This window comes from Mandrillus leucophaeus, unplaced genomic scaffold (assembly GCF_000951045.1).
Source record: "Mandrillus leucophaeus isolate KB7577 unplaced genomic scaffold, Mleu.le_1.0 Scaffold766, whole genome shotgun sequence".
Lineage (NCBI taxonomy): Eukaryota > Metazoa > Chordata > Mammalia > Primates > Cercopithecidae > Mandrillus > Mandrillus leucophaeus.
Genome location: NW_012108319.1, coordinates 374144 through 391563, shown reverse-complemented (window position 1 = coordinate 391563; position 17420 = coordinate 374144). Strand labels below are relative to the sequence as shown.

At 43.1% G+C, this 17420-nt stretch overlaps 1 protein-coding gene across 1 annotated transcript in view; it reads right to left on the bottom strand.

Annotated features, from left to right (window-relative positions):
• Positions 1 to 403: 403 nt before the first annotated feature.
• The window catches only part of LOC105529450 (transcription factor GATA-6-like), a 24664-nt gene continuing 7647 nt past the window's right edge, over positions 404 to 17420 (bottom strand). The window contains exon 5 of the mRNA XM_011966596.1: positions 404 to 1745. Coding sequence (XP_011821986.1) covers positions 1578 to 1745 — 168 coding nt within the window. The 3' untranslated portion in view covers positions 404 to 1577. The remainder of the gene's footprint in view (positions 1746 to 17420) is intronic.

The window sequence follows — 17420 nt, the reverse complement described above, 5'->3', positions numbered from 1 at the left end:
TGAGCTTTGAGACTTCAAGGCACGTTGCAAAAGGAAAAAAGTGAAAGGAAATCGCTGTTCTTGGGCCAGAATATATTTCATTCACAAAGAAAAAAAAATCTGAACTTTCTAGAATGTTTTTAACCATTGATCCCAAACAAAATGCTTATCATCTCAAATCTAATACTGGGTCCTTCCCACTTAAAAAAACTGTCCCCAAAGCACATGGAGAGTGGTAACTAACCCCATGGGTCAACTTCAAATAAGCCAAGGTATAAAAGGTATAAAACAGCTCCAAAAAGACTACGCTTTGAAAGGAAGGCCTTAAAGCATTTTGCAAACTTCACATGCACTTGTTTTATATGAGTATCTATAGCCACATACAGCATAAAAAGAAAGCTTTGAAAAGGGAAGGAACTCACTGTACAGAAGACAAAACAATACCCTTTTTATTTTTAAAACTCTGGTGAAATAGGTTTCCATAGGACATCCCATTCAAAAAAAATTAATGTAAACCAACCTGCCTGTGGGTTAGTCACACTATACAGATTTCATCAGAGTGTTTACAGATACCTAGAGTATTTACAAATTCTATCCGTTAGGTAGTAAAGTGTTGTTGCAATTTTTCCAGCACATATTCCACAGTAAAATAAAGGGGGTATATTGGTGTTCTTGTATAAAAATCCTTAACAAATAGAGAAAGGCAATTTTCCTGAGAGAAGATTTGTTCTTGAAATATTTTTCTTTAACAATTGGAAATATAGAAATGGGATGTAGTTGTAAAAGAAGCATAAGAATGTCTAAGTTAACATTTTTCTTTTAAATTATTTTAAGTACCATTAAGTTAAAATGTTTACATTCATTATAAAAAAATGCTGTTAAATCTTATGCAAATGATTTAACACTGATTGCTGCAACGCAAATTGCACTTTTAAAAAAAATTATTGTATACATGGAAGAAAAATATCTTGTTTGCTACCCTGTTTACAAATTCTGACTGACTTCAGATCAGCCACACAATATGAACTTTGAGAAACATCAGTCACAGTGTATGTTAAAGTTACAATGCAGTCTTGCAAACTGAGTAATATTTTTGACAAGAGACCTCATGAACCGACTCAGCCTCCAGAGATGTGTACCAAATGGCCTCAAGTGATCTTCTCCACGAACGCACGTGAAATCTGGATGTGGAAAAGGTATGAAGAAATTCTGGAACAACCAAAATTGATCAGAAGAAGCACATGATTTTGGACAAAATGCAAAATCTTTTTAAAAAAATCTCTCTCAATATTCCTTAGCAGGCCAGGCCCAGGTCCTAGTCCTGTTTCTGGAAGCGGAGCAGGGTCCGCCCCGGAGGCGGGCTGGCTGGAGTGGCCCTGGCCAGAGAGGGAGGCAACGCGCCCAGTTGCACCGGCCCTTCCCTTCCATCTTCTCTCACTCTTCAGCAAGCCTCTTGGGGAAAACATCTCTTTCAAAATAAAGGCACGAGAATCACGATCTGTCAGCGCAGTCGCCACTGTCTGGACTGCTGCACAAAAGCAGACACGAGTGGAGTGAGGCCCGCGGCGGAGCCCTCCCTGCCTCTTGGCGGCATGGGCTCAGGCCAGGGCCAGGGCGCACCAGGAATCCTGTCGCACGGAGGACGTGACTTCGGCCGGCGAGGCCAGACTGACGCCTATGTAGAGCCCATCTTGACCCGAATATTTGAGCTCGCTGTTCTCGGGATTGGTGCTCTCTCCCGCGCCAGTCATCACCGGGGCACCCGCCTGGCAGAAGAGGGGGACAGAGAGGAGAGACGAGAAGGGGAGAGGCGGTTACCATCCTGCTAGTTAAGAACATGAGAACTAATGAACGGGTCAGTGCAGCCAGGGCCAGAGCTGCTCCTGGGCGGACCCAGGGCAGGGCAAGTGAGGTCGGCATTACTATCCCCTGCCCCCAGCAAGTGGGGGCTTTTCCCTGCATTGCACGCGGTGCCACTGACCTGACCCTGGCCACTCAAGCCTTGGAAACTTTAGAACTCAGGGCAGGAGCCACTGGCAAGATGCAGAGCTGGACAAAAGGAAGGGGAACTGAAGGAATCCTATTTGTCAAAAGTGCCAAGTTCTAAGATCTCTGACGGTGAAACAAACCTCACTGTGTGGGTAAACAGGCATTAATGATGCTCGCACAACCTAATCATTTCCAAAGAGAAACGTGCGCACGTGCACACATACATATACACACACAAACACACACATCTCTAACAAGGCTTATCCAGTGATGGCAAAGTCTTTTAGACTTTTTAGAAAAGCTACACAGTTCAACGTTCCCTGATAAGTGAAATTTTTTAGCACTGACTTCATGGAAAATAAGCCCGTGCATATACAGGTTTTAAAATCTACCTCATTTACCTTAATTCTTTACAAGAACAGTCCATCTCTGAAGCAGACCACATTATAAAGAAAATGCTAACATCCTCTATCTGCCATGCATGATCATGGCAATGATTTCTTTTTTTTTTTTGAAACAAAGAGTCTCACTGTCTCCCAGGCTGGAGTGCAGTGGCACGATCTCAGCTCAGTGCAACCTCCATCTCCTGGGTTCAAGTGATTCTCCTGCCTCAGCCTCCCGAGTAGCTGGGATTACAGGCACGCACCACCACACCTGGCTAATTTTTGCATTTTCAGTAGAGACGGGGTTTCACCATGTTGGCCAGGCTGGTCTCGAACTCCTGACCTCAGGTGATCTGCCTGCCTCAGCCTCCCAGGGTGCTGGGATTACAGGCATGAGCCACTGTGCCCAGCCACAATGATTTCTTGAAGCACAAGTTCACCTTTCCCCTCTTCCACCCATTCCTCCTATTCACATGAGAAAGGCCAAATAGGAAACATCATATAATTTAGTAGAATCAAACCAAAATAACTAAAATCTGTTTAGACAACAGTTTGAATAAACTTGCTTTTGAGATGCTTTTTGAAAAATCTCACCATAATCATGTACTTTTTTAAATCACATTTTCTTTCTAAAAGTTCAGGAGCTCTTATTCCTTCCAAGCTTTCAGGGTTCCATTCTATAAATTACCAGATACTTGTTATTTGACAGAGGTAGGACATTGTGTACTTTTCAAAGAATTTCTTTTTTACATACATAATCCCATTAAATCCTTAAAACAGCCATTTCTCTGGCAGTAGACACAGGCAGAACAGAAAGGAAGTGTGCCGAGCCTCTGCGGCCTGCAAGTGAATGAGGTTCAACTCTACTCGTTTTTCCAACAAGATCTGGTTTGCTCTCAACCCTCACCATAAGCGCATGAGGCTGGGAGGAGGCAGGACTTCAGGGAGCAAGCCCTCTGAGTCTAAACACCCAAACTTCCTTCCTCCCAACCAGAGAGACCAAACCCAACCCCTCCACAGGTAACTACTCCTTCCCTTTCCCAGCAGAAAGGTTTTATGAAAATCCAGCAACAAAACTGGCCCCACACCCAAACTTCTGTTTACATAACGCAAGTGTAAAGACTTAAACTGAGGGTTTTAGGTGCATTAAAAAGCAAATTTCACAAAATCAGTGAGATGTCTAAAGCTTCAGATGGATTCTTGTGGCAATTCTGAAAGAGCTAAAATAATCCTGTCCAAAGAACTGAATGCCATGAACGTGGTTATACTTACAAACACAGTGATTAACTTTAGCCCTTAATTCCAGACTCTACGAGAAGCAAATCCAGTGTGGATCCAGATTTAACCCTCAAATAAATAAGCAAAAGGATGATATTCCGTTACAAAAGAATTAGTTATTTAGAAAGGAACTATTAGAGTGAGCTTCCTTATAATGATATATGTCACGTCCAACTTTGCAATGATTTTCTTATTCCAAAACTGGCACATCAGCATGCATCTGACTAAATCTGACTTCACCGCAACAAGTGTTATTTTCTGAAATGGATAAGGTTCCTGAACTGGCCCAGGAAATAGCCCATCTCAAATGGCAGGGAAATGCCAAGACAGCAGAGGGGTCTGTCACCACCACGACAGCCTGCAACAAGAAACATAACCAGGCTGGGCACGGTGGCTCGTGCCTTTAATCCCAACGCTTTGGGAAGCCGAGGAGGGTGAATCACTTAAGCCCAGGAGTTTGAGACCAGCTTGGGCAACATAGGGAGATCCCATCTCTACAAAAAATACAAAAGTTAGCTGGGCATGTAGTCCCAGCTATTTGGGGAGCTGAGGTGGAAGAATTGCTTGAGTCCAGGTGATGGAGGCTGCAGCGAGCTATGATTGCATCACTGCACTCCAGCCTGAGGGACAGAGCAAGATCCTGTCTCTAAAAAGTAAAAATTAAAAAAAAAAAAAAGAAAGAAAAGAAAAAAAGAAATATTGGCAAAGCACCAACCGACAGCCAGACACTAGACCAGGAGCCTGAAAGATAGTCACCGGCCCAGGAGCTCCCAGGCTATGTGGGTAGCCAGGATCCGTACACATTAGAGAAAGTTGACTGTTGGCTGCTTATCATGAATGACAAATGAATGGCTGAGATAGGAAGGTAGCCCAGGAGTCAGAAAAGGAATAGCAGAGGGCAAGGACTCCTGGGTAAGGAACCAAAGGCAGCCCGCACAGGAGCCTGGGGAGGAGGGGAAGCAGCTTGGACTCTCAAGTCCTGTCCTGATTCAGTCCCCTGCTGAATGCAGTCCCCCCGAGCCTCCTCTGTGCCCAGGTCCTCACATTTCCCACCTCAGGGATGGCTGTGACAATTAAATGAGCTCATGTGTGTAAAAGCGAAGGCAAGGTGCCCTGCCATGGTAAACATTCCATAAAGGGAAGCTGTTGTTACCGGCAAGAGAAGGATGTTCAAAATGGGAGGCAGGACGGATGAAGAGAGGCGGTCACCTGGCCTGCTCAGAAGAAAAGCCAGCTGAAAAACAGAAGGATGAAGCAAAAGAGTGAAGAGACCATGTGGGAGAGGCCAGAAGCCTGACATACAACTCTGTGTGCCTCAATGTCCACACCTATAAAGTGGGATAAAAAGAGACACCTATGTCATAAGGTTATTGCAAGAATTAAATTGGCTAGGCCAGGCGCGGTGGCCCACACCTGTAATCCCAGCACTTTGGGAGGCTGAGGCAGGTGGATCACCTTGGATCAGGAGTTTGAGACCAGCCTGACCAACGTGGTGAAACCTCATCTCTACTAATACACAAAATTAGCAGGGCAAGGTAGAGCATGCTTGTAAACCCAGCTACTCAGAAGGCTGAGGCAGGCTGCAGTGAGCCGAGATTGCGCCATTGCACTCCAGCCTGGGCAACAAGAGTAAAACTCCATCTCAAAAAAAAAAAAAAAAATTAAATTGATTAATATATGTAAACCCCTTGTAACAGTGTCTGAGAACAGTAAAGATTATGTCAGTATAAGCTACTCTTGTTATCTAATTATTATTGTTACGCTTAAGAGGCTTAGATGTAATTTATTCTCCTCATTCTATCCTTCAGCCCAAGCATGTTACCCCATCACCAGGCAGGGGCAGAAGCAGTGGGAACATAGTCGGAGCTCAAAGAGAACCACCTCCAGAATGACCCTATTCAAACTGTCACTGACAGTTCTTCACAAAAATAAATCAAAGTGTTCTGTAGCCATTCAAAAGTCTCATGACTCCCTTTTTTATTTATTTTTATTTTTATTTTTATTTTTGAGATAGAGCCTCGCTCTGTTGTCCAGGCTGGAGTGCGCTGGGTGCGATCTCAGCTCACTGCAACCTCCGCCTCCTGGGCTGAAGAGATCCTCCCATCTCAGCCTCTCGAATAGTTGGGACCACAGACATGTGCTACCATGCCCAGCCAATTTTTGTATTTTTTGTAGAGATGGGGTTTCACCATGTTACCCGGGCTATTCTCAAACTCCTGAGCTCAAGGGATCCACCTGCCTTGGTCCCCCAAAGTGCTGGGATTACAGGCATGAGCTACCACACCTGGTCACTCATTGACTCTTTTTCAACAAGCCACATTAAAGAAACGTGAACACCCTGAATGTTATTCTTACACCTGCGTAACAATCCCAAAAGCAACTGGCCAAAATAACCTGTCTTTTTTTCAGACAAAATGTTAAGCTAAACCTCAAATTCCACGAGTGATGCACTCCTAAAAATGAATCTGCTCATTTGCAATTAAAAGCAATAGCTGAGCCTGTCAGAAGAAAAATGGGGCAAGTACTTGTGCCCAATGCTTGGTAGCCTTATTTTATGTGTAGATATAGTAATATTTAAACATGAAATACTGCAAAGAAAGGCTGATGTTACATGATAACACCAGTTCCCTCACTCATGGCTAGCAGGGCTACATTCCGGTACACCCACCTTACAGAAGGCAGTTAGCTGCAGTGTCAAGAGCCATCCAGAAGTTTAGACCCTACTTTGCCCTGTAATTTCACTTCTGGAAATGTATTATAAGGAAATAATTCAAAAGAAGGGAAAGGCTCCGCAAAGGAAGCCAACCGTCGCAAGGTTACTTCTAATAGTAGAAACCATAGAAACAATCTAATGTCTAGATTAGATTTTCTAAACGTGGGAACGGTTTAGAAAAGCAGGGTACATCCGCTCAATGAACTATTATGCAATTATTAAAAATAATAAGATCATAGAACAAAATGGAAAAAAATCCTGTAACACCATGTTAAGCAAAAAACAGCAAGATATTAATGACACGTCATAACTGCAATTTATCCATGCACATGTGTAAGTATTACAAAGGTCCCCTGGGAGGAGGGGACAAACAGGGGACTAGCTGAGAGGGCCAAGTCTATTAGGCATCTATAACTTTCTTTGAATATCTTTCTTTGAATACTTAAATTGAATTGCATAGTACATCTATTTAGGTTGGTGTCAAAGTAATTAATTGCAGTTTTTGGCATTGAAAGTAATGACAAAACCCACAACTACTTTTGCACCAACCTAGTAACTTTGGGGATGAATAGAGGACGTGAGTACCAGAAAACACAAGGCACTTGAGGGACAAGCCAACCTTGATGGGATCAGAAAGTGGCTTGAAAAAATAGGAGGGAACCAGAGTCGGGGCACTAACAGAAGGGCGGGTCAGAAGGGCTCCCATCCACCCCTGAAATCATCTCCCTGCCACCTGGCATAGGACAGGGCCTGGCCAACCGCACACATGTGAAACACACAGTTCCATACAAGTTAAAACACCCAACACGTTGACTCCATGCATCAGTGTAACTTCAGCTCTCAAAACCAATATTCTCTCACTCTGTCACCCAGGCTGGAGTGCAGTGGTGGGATCTCGGCTCACTACAACCTCCGCCTCCCGAGTTCAAGTGATTCTCCTGCCTCAGTCTCCAGAGTAGCTGGGATTACAAGTGCCCACCACTACACCAGGCTGATTTTTGTATTTTTAGTAGACTTGGGGTGTCACCATGTTGGCCAGGCTGGTCTCGAACTCCTGACCTCAAGTGATCCGCCTGCCTCGGCCTCCCAAAGTACTGGGATTACAGGCATGAGCCACCGTGCCTGGCCTCAAAACCAATATTCTAAAAGCAGAAGGCGTTCAGAGTTGGCACAACGACTCTTAAGAAGCGTGGCTTGTCCTGTTATTGTTCATCTTTCAAGTCCCTTTCCCTCACTAATGATAGTCAAGAGCTGCCTACTGAGAATCAGTACAATGTGTGTGTATGTGGGCCGTGGGGGGTGGAAATCAGAGAAAAATGTAATATGATCCTGGACCTAATACATACACATAAAAACACACATATAAATTTCAATCGGTTAATATATTTTCCCACAAATAATTCAACCCTTCAAAGGACTTTAGTTCAGATTGCAGACATTGCAACCCAGCAAAAGCAGGCACTTCACTATCCTAGACCAACCTAAACAAACGTTCCTGAACAAAAGGGAGGGAGAGCTCCGGAATGCCCACAGCTCAACCATCCTCCCTCCTTTCAGCAGGCAGCACAGGCCAGGCGGAGGTCCCTGCTCTCTCCCTGATCAAAGTGCAAGGAGGGTGGAGCAGAAATCGGCTCTGTGTTTCCATTCAAGGCTTATCTGCCCTCCACCCTCCCACAGACAACTGAAAATGGAGGTACTTCCTGTTGAAAGAATGTGTTATCAGGGCCAGACCCAGCCTGGGCTTACCACTGAAAGCTGGTGGGGTTAGGTGGGAGACAGGCAGAGCAGCTGGGCTGGAAAACTCTCTCCAAAAGGAATAAATGACTTCAGGGAGAGCTTGGGCTGCTACAGATTGGGACATGGAAAATATCTGCTAGCCTGAGAAGCAGCCACAGTTCATCTTTAGATGACCTGGAATTTTTTTTTTTTTTCCTGTGAGGAGCCTTCACTCAATTTTGGACACATATCTGAAAAGTCAAAGATTTCTGATTGGATCAACTCATGGAGACAAATGCCCAGCAGTGTCTCTCTTTGTTTTCCTTCATTTCGCACTTCCCATAATGGGGAGGGTGAGAGACAGCTTCTGATGGGAAGGCAACACAGCCGAGAAAAGGAAACCCTGAAAGGGCGTAGCCTTTTCCAGAGAAAAACATGGGTTCTTTGGCTTGTGGATTACATGCATACATTTCCTTTGAGGAAGAAAACCAGAGAGGAGTGTATCAGGCATGCTCTATCTTCCTTGCTGGAATCTCTCTTCATGCAGTCTCCGTCTGAAGAAAGAAAACACGGCGCCCCAGGCAGGCTGAAGGACGACCGTGTGATCCTTCCCAGAGCAGACGACTTTGATGGTGATCACACTGCCTCCTTCACTGCAAGGCAGACTGTCGGCTCCCCCAGCCTCTGATCCGTCCTTCCTACACATCTCAGTGAGATTGTGCTTTCGGCTTTTTCTTGTGTGAGGGGAAGCCAGCCGTCCCTCACTGCCAAAGCTCTTCTCTGCTTTTGTAACCTCTAGGTTAGACTCCTGTGGTGCTTTATAGCTGCCTTCCTCAAAAGAGGAATTAAAAACTCTGTATAAATTCCAACAAAGAGGAAATGCTTTCCTGCAAATCGTAACTTCCACTATATAAACTACGATCATTTCAGTTTGGCTGGAGGTAACAGAGGACCAGACACAAAGTGACTCAATAATAGTTTAGAAGGTGACACATGAAAGACGCATGAACACACAGATTCTGTCTCCACCAGGACATGTGAAAACCAATCACAATGAAACTCTCGAATTCTTAACAACTTAATAAAACAAAAAAACACAGACAACTTCTCTCTAGAGGGAGAGTCACCGTCACCTCAGCTGATGACCTAACTATTCAGCAGAACAGTTTTGTATTTGTTTTTAATTCAACAAACAAATTCCTTACTGGAAATTTCACCAGCTGCTCCCCGACTCTGCCCCAACCGCTAACCCTCTAGCCCCTTCTAGGCCTGAGTAGGCAAGGATATAGCCACACCAAGGCATACTGCCCTTTTCAAGAAGAGGAAAGCAATTCTATGCACATAATCTATTCTGGACAAAAGAGCAAATTGTTTTATGTATCTGTGCACACTCAACAGCAAGCATGCTGTGGTGAAGAAAGGCACCAGTGAAACTCTGTAAGTACTCTGGGATTATCACCAAAACACTGATGTACAAATAGAAATTGCAAGGGAGAGGGTTTGTCCCACAACTTGAAGTCAATGAGCACCCTAAAGAAAAAGCTTATCTTCTAAATGAATCAGAATGAATCACACTACTAATCTTCAAATTAAGTGGGACAGAATCCTGAGGCAAGATTTAAAACCTGGTGAATTATGATCTTAATTTTTATAACAAAACTCACTTTTCAGGAGATGGATGAGCATCTTAATCTCTCCATCTTAATTACAGAAAACCTACCAAGAAGCATTTACAATGCACTTAAACCACAGAAAGCATTAGGAAAGTACTAAGTATCAGAAGGAATAAAAAATTTGCTCTCAGAGAAATACAAATCTCTAAAATGTGTTTACTTTCTTAACACCATAACTCTACACCTCTAAATTTCCCCGTTAAGAAAGTGAGGATCTTATTCTAATATCTTGGGATGAAAAAAAAAAAAAAAATGCCATGCAAATAAAGCTGATCACTATTAACTTCCAAGACCCGTATTTAAGTAGTGCTATTCTTCTTAAACTTCAAAGAGGTCTCCAGGCATCTCCCACTTACTCTACACAATACTCCTCAGGACCAGATGGTAGGAATTACTTTTCCCCTTTAGTAGAAGGAGGAAAACAGAGGATTTACAGAACCTTGGCAGCTCGCTATACTCACACAGACAGAGCTGGAACTAGCGCCTGGCTGCTGGAATCCGTTTCCTCCCAGCTGCTAATCCGTGAACCCCCAGAATAAACTTTTGACCATATTCAGGCTTCACCACGAATCAAGCAACTAAATTTAATGACAGCTTTAAATGTAAAATACTTGTGTTTAATAAAATTAAAATATGGTTCTGCAGCATGTGGCCCAGCTCTGGTGAAACCGTGCCAGGCCAACAACCAAACAGGCAGCGCACCATCAAGTCGGATCATGATTTAAGCATCGTCAGATGTTGACTTGGAACTGTTTACTCATAAGACCCCAACAGGACATTAAAATCAATGCCTTGTTATGTACTTGTTCAAATCATTCTTAAAATATGAGGTTAATAAAATAATGCCTTTGTGCTCAGTCTCACAAATTCCGAGTACCGAGCCTTTTAAAAAGCCTGATGTAATGGGTAGCTGACTGGTGAATTGTCATACTGCCAACACCTGTCTTTGGAGATGCTTTTTTAAATTATTAAAATTTCAGAGAAAATTAACAGGTAGGTCTAAACACGAACAGAACTAACAGATTGTACTTAATTCATATCCACTGGATCTTCATACTGCTAGTAACTCTTCTGGCAGACACCCATGAAATGCATAATAAATTACTTTTGTTCCAGTAAAGGAATTCGTTTTCTTCGAAGATTCATTTAGCAATAACCTTTCAGAGCAATCTAAGCCAGATTTCTTAAATTTGGCCATGTTTTCCCGTAACATTATTTCATGTTTTCTGACAATTTTGTATATTCTTATAGGGGTGGCAGGGAGGAGGGGAAAGAAAATTGCAAAGAATCTGTAATTTGAAAGAAAAGCTGTGTTCTGGGATGAGGCTGTAAGAAATGGTGAATAACTTCTGCCCATACTTATTCTTTATCCAGTATTCTGGCTATCAGATAGTGATAATGAGTCACTTATTAAATAAACCACAATTCTGTGATAAATTATGTGGACATATGTTACAAACTATTTAAAGCTTTACTGTTTTCTAACGTACATACAAAGCCATTGGATATTGATGTAGCACACAGTGCATTTTTTAACTACTTCTTACCATCCTCCCTGTCATACACACACACACACACACACACACACACACAGAGGATTCAAAAAAAAAAAAAAAAAGGAAGTCTAGAAAAAGCCTTGAGATCAGAATGAAAGTATGCAAATCTGCATGCTTGAACATTCCCTGCTGGGGTGACGTGTGACTTTCATGCGAAGGCCAATGTGGTCAGACAAGAACGTGAGTTATTAGAAGGGGCTATGAACGTAGAAAGAAAGGGAGCCTGGCACATAGGGAGCATGAAGATAAAACGCCAACGAAATATTTATGTTCATGGCTTGTAGCATGTGGCAAGTGGGATATTAATAACTGTGATGATTGGTCAACTCCCTGGGAGTGGTAACAGCCCTGGACTGGGAGGCAGGAGACGTCGGTTCCAGTCCCGGCTTCAACACTGGCTTGTTTTGTGACCTTAAGGAGTCACTCCGGATCTTGGTTTATAAATGAGGCAATAATAATATCTAACCACACAACTCTCTCACAGACCCTTTGGGAGATTAATGATTTTTTAACCCCTTTGCTACTCATTTAGAAACGAGTGTTTTGGACGTAGACTCTGAAAAAAAAAAAAAAAAAAAGAATAGGTACTTGCCTATTAAGAAATGCTTTTACAGTGATTTCTTCATAAATATTCATTAAAGATAATTTGAACATTCTGAAAAGCTCCAAAACTTAGCATTTGCTTGTGTATGGATTTAAATCGTAGCATTAGAAGATTTCAGTACTGCAATCTGTGTTTCTCTTAAAAGAACCTTGTTATAACCACATTAGCTATGTCAACAAAAGTTAATTTTTACTACTTTTTTTTTTAACTTAATGTTACCCAACTGCCATATTCTTACTACCACTACACATTTGTTTTCTAAGTATAACACTGATAAGAAAATTTGCATTAAGTGCCTTAAATACATTCTTGGTCAAGAGCAAAAAACTTTTCTCACACTGTTTTCCCACCTGTTTCAGTGGGAGGATATCTGATGCTGAAATTATTAATCAAAGTTAGTCAAATTTCTTTAAGAAAACATTCTTTCTTCTCTCTAAAGATTTCAAAGAAATGAACTGATATCACATATTAATCTAACACGCTGTAGTGGCAACAACATTGACCGCGTCAGCCAGACCTGCGGCCAATTGCTTCTCAATTTGACACCGGACCTGGGAACTGTTCTTTACCTTCTGCACCTCACTTAGAAGGAGGAGTAAAAAATAAAATGTATCTAAAGCACCTGGCACATAAAAGGTACCTGACAGAAACTAATTTCCTGCCTCCCTATGTTCACTATCTTATAAGTGAGAGAGTATAGGAAAAGGAAAAACTTCTCCAAAGCAAGAGCACTATGATAAAATCGAAGACCAATCCACCACTGTTTGCCTCTCGAGTCCTCTAGAAGCTCTGTGGCATATTCAAGTTAAAAATGAAGCAGTAATTTTCTGCTCCAGCCCCAGCAGTCTCTTGCATTAGAGCTCGCCTTCATAGGTTCCTCGGAGCAACTTAACAGTATAAGCACAACACAAGTCCTTCACAAATGTTCCTTTCAGCTCTTTCACAGGAACTATAATTTTGTGACCAACCACAGTGCACAGTAAATCAAAAATAATTCCATCACTTGGAGAAAAAGACAGTGGAGTGTAAATCTGTTAATAAAGACTCCCCCTCTACTGGAAAATACATAGTAAGCTACAGGACCTACTAAGGTGTCTTTCTATTTCCACCACGGGATGCAAATATTATATGTGAAATAAAATCTATAAAAACCATTTAAAATATTTACCTGCCTAAGCTTTCTTCAGAGGCCTTATAAAGCACATCAAATAATCTTAACTTGAGTCAGTCCCTAGATCACTGCTGTTGGCCACAAGCACTTACGGGTGCTTAACTCCTTCAAACGAGCACACAGCTCAGGCGTGACTACAGTAGGGAAATAGGTCTAGCTAAGCACACAGCATCCTAGAAGCACACAGGGGACGGGAACGATGACACCTACTTACTAGCAAGAAACAGAACAAAAGAGTGGTTAAGATACACCCAAACAGGCCCAGATGCAGCCAGCGAGGAACCTGAGTCTGTATCTCTCAGGTTATTGTCCACCTCTCTTTGTGGAAGTTGTGTATCACCAGCAATGCCCCACAAAGGTGAGGACACACATTTCCCATCCCTAACACGCCATGTCTAATACGTTTCCATTAGAAGAGGTAACCAGGTAGCCACTCCAACCACCCGGCCCCCAGAATCCCTGGAGGCAGAGAAATCCAGTGCCGGCCTAAAGAAGGTCAGCGCATAGAACCAGCTGCCGGAGATGTTTTTCCTCCCTAATTGTGAGGAGGAAACTCTGCTTGTAAACTTGACAAGCAGGCGCATGCTGCATTTGTTTACATCAATTATCAAGATACAGAACCCTCCAGTAAGAAGGTCCTAATTGTTGGACTCAAGTGTACAGACAGAAAACACATTTGTCACCGAAGCAGGATTTAAATAAAGTCCATCACATCATTTGGGCCCTGACGTTGATTTGAAATATTTTCAACTATCTACTTTCCACCCGTTCTATCAGCCTCACTTCCTGCCTTTGGCTTCTTACACCCTACACTCCAGCCATAATGAACTAACTATTTCCCTTCAGCTCCAAAGATTCCCATGCCTTCTTCTTTCCTGGATACCTCTGTCCCAATTTTTTCCTTGTAAAAATCCTAACTAATTGTAATTTCCTCTACTCTGTGAAGCCATCTCCAACTCTAGCTATCATTCCTGTAAAGCACGTCCAAATCTGACCAGTAGTAAGATCTATGTCTATACCTGTCTCTCTCCACCCACCCCTACCACCTGCATGTTTTAAACAATTCCAGATGTGGCACTTTGTTTTACTCAAATGGAACAAGGACCAGTAAAGCAAGGGCTGGTCAGATATATTTCTCTCTCCATTTACCTTCAATACTTTATGTTTAATGATGATTTCAATATTATATGGGTAGTTTTAATATTAACTTAAATAGGGTTTACATTTTTTTTCATTTTATTTTAGAAATAGAAAGAGACAGGAGTCTTGCTGTGTTGCCCAGGTTGATCTAACTCCGGGACTCAAGTGATCCTCCAGTCTCAGCCTCTCAAAGAACTGGGATTCCAGGCATGAGCCACTGCACCTGGCCTAATTTTTTAAAACAATTATTTATAGAAACTATTTTTAGGCAGGCATAATATGTTCAGTGACTTCTCATTCTCAGACATTGTCTTATTGCTAATTTTTCTGTAGCTGCCATTTTCAGATATTATTGCTAATTTCATCTCCAAATTAATCCCTATTACAAAAGAAATTAAGAAGACAACTTTTTATCTATAAAATTTGGGGACTGAGCTATAAAGTATCCTCCAGTTTTACAAATTTTGAGTTATAAGAGGAGAAATAGGAGGAGTAGGGCCATTTGTGGACTACTTACTAAATCTTATTGCAGAAATAGAACATTACCATGTTTCTCGCCTAAATAACAACCAAAAAAAAAAAAAACTATAAAATACAATTCAGTCAATAAATGAAATTCAAGGGAAAAAAGGATTTTAATATTCTTACAATCCATAGAGAACAAAAGCCAAAGAAATTTTTTTTTTTTTTTCTGAGACAGAGTTTCGCTCTTGTTGCCCAGGCTGGGGTGCGATGATGCAATCTCAGGTCACTGCAACCTGCAACTCCCGGGTTTAAGAGATTCTCTTGCTTCAGCCTCCAGAGTAGCTGGGATTACAGGCATGCACCACTGTGCCTGGCTAATTTTGTATTTTTAGTAGTGATGGGGTTTCTCCATGTTGGTCAGGCTGATCTCAAACTCCTGACCTCAGGTGATCAACCCGCCTCGGCCTCCCGCAGTGCTGGGATTAAAGGGGTGAGCCATCGCGCCCAGCCCAAAGAAAATCTGATTATCTATTTAGATCAACTAAATATACATTTTTTAGTAAATCTGCATAGATAAGAAAATTCTTAGCCAGAAAGAAAGACTATTTTTGCGACAGAAAGAAACCATCTATCACAAATTAAGTTTAACATACATTTTTAATAAACAAAAATAATTTCAAAAGAAAAAAAATAGGCAATATTTTAAGCAGGGCTGCATGGCCATGAGGCCTCCTGATCTCAGACAGAAACACACGGCCCTCCCTGTGCCTGCAGCACACGCACAGCCTATATAACCAAGAGAAACTGAGTCATCCGGTGGCGAGGGCATTGACTTGCTGACTCTTATCTGAAGGAATGTCTCCTTTCTGCTCAGACACAGGTCTCATGAAAGCACAGATTAACAAGTATATAAAGCTAAGACATGAGGTTTCAGAGCAGCACAAACATTATCATGGCATTAGGACAACTTATCCCGGAAGAATGCCGTGCCCTAGGAATTACGCCCACACCTTCATTCCTGCTAGGGGAGGGGAGCCCTGGAGCCCCCTCTCCCAGAAGCAGACAACCACGATAGACCCCTTCCACGATACTCAGCTCCTGTGGCTCCTTTCACCCTGGCCAAGAGAGCTCAGGACGCTGGTGTCATGCTAAGGCCCCGGTGCCATCACTTAAACGGCCGCATGAAAGGCAGGTCAGAACCCTGTTCCTGTCATGTCCCAGGAGTTAAAATAAGCCTGCTGGGAATGCCTACTGGTGATCTACAACTGATTTTTCAAGGGGGAATTAAAGTAAATAGCATGTTTCATATGGGCCTCTGGAACAGTTTTTTACTTCCTTGCTATTACAGTCATTAAAGAAGGGCAGTGATACTGCTACTTATACCTCTAAATGGAGGGATATGTGGCCCCCAGTTCCGTCTTCTGCTGGGAGTGTGCCTGAGATCGCCCTTTGCTTTGTGGCTGCATGGCCCCATCAAACTAGGGTCACCCTGCACTACTAATTTCTACCAGTCAGTCACAGGGAGCACTGGAGATCCGTGGGGTGGGCGCATTACCTTAGGAGGCTTACACTCCAAGCCAACCTCAGTGCTGTGTATGTAATACATATACTTTCTAAACACCAGATACAACCTTGCTATGTGGATCTGATATTTTCTTCACGCACAGCATTTCACAAAATCCTATAGGCAATCAGTCACAAAGCCAGCTGCCGTCTAACATCACGCACTGTGACCAAAATGGGAAAATGACACACCTTTGTCAACATAGCCACCTTTTAAAAATGCTTCTACCAGCTGTTCACAGATGGCTCCTCCAGCAGACTCTTCACAGCTACTCGGCTGCCACATGGGCCATGCCATACACATGAAGGCTCAGCCCACCCAGAGAGGACATCAAAAAGTGCTAAGGGATCCACGGTCATATGCGGGCACGCCATGAAAACAACCTAGGGAAACCACTCAAGCCTACTACAGGTATTCTTACAGGGGGACAGCTTCCAAAGGCAGCCAGCAGACGAGTAGCTGTTTCCCCACAATGGCCACAGCAGGTAGAGGTTTTTGGAGACATCCATGAAATAAATAAAACCCTGCAAGCCCAGGCACCAGCCGTGTGCTCGGAACAAGGCCAGGAGTCAGTCCCCGGGGAACTGGGGAGGTCTGTAGGCAGGCCAGCAACCCTACCCCCTGCCCAGGTAATTGCAGTCAGACAGCGTTTCTGCAGCCCAGCCCAGAGGCTGGAGAGATGCCCCCTGGCTGCAGCTCACACCAGCCACTCCCAGCTTCTCAGTCCCCATGGAGGCTGCCTAGGCTACGGAAGGGATGGAAGCTTACAGCTGAAGACCTGGTATGAAACTAGTACTCTCAAACTCCATCGTTAACATCCTTGTTGCTTTGCCTCCTCCCCGGTGGGGAACTGATCTTTCTTCTGAAGAGCACTGACCAGCAAGCCACCTCCATTTGCTCTGTCCCTGGCAAGAGATCCTTGGACAGTAAGCCTAGGATCAGAGATAGAACTCCCAAGGCCCTTCTTCTAGCCAGACCTTGGCCCTTTCCACTGCCTTTTCACTCCTTTCCCTGGAGGGCAACTGATAGGACTTGCTAATAGCCAATTTGGAAATTTTACATCACAAAATCACAAGACTCCACCCACAATGGTTCCAAGTCCCCAAGCCCACTTTGGGTATATATCGACTTCAGTGCAATTTATCATTCAAATTAGTCTTTTTGCCACATTTAAGCTGGACTGTACCAC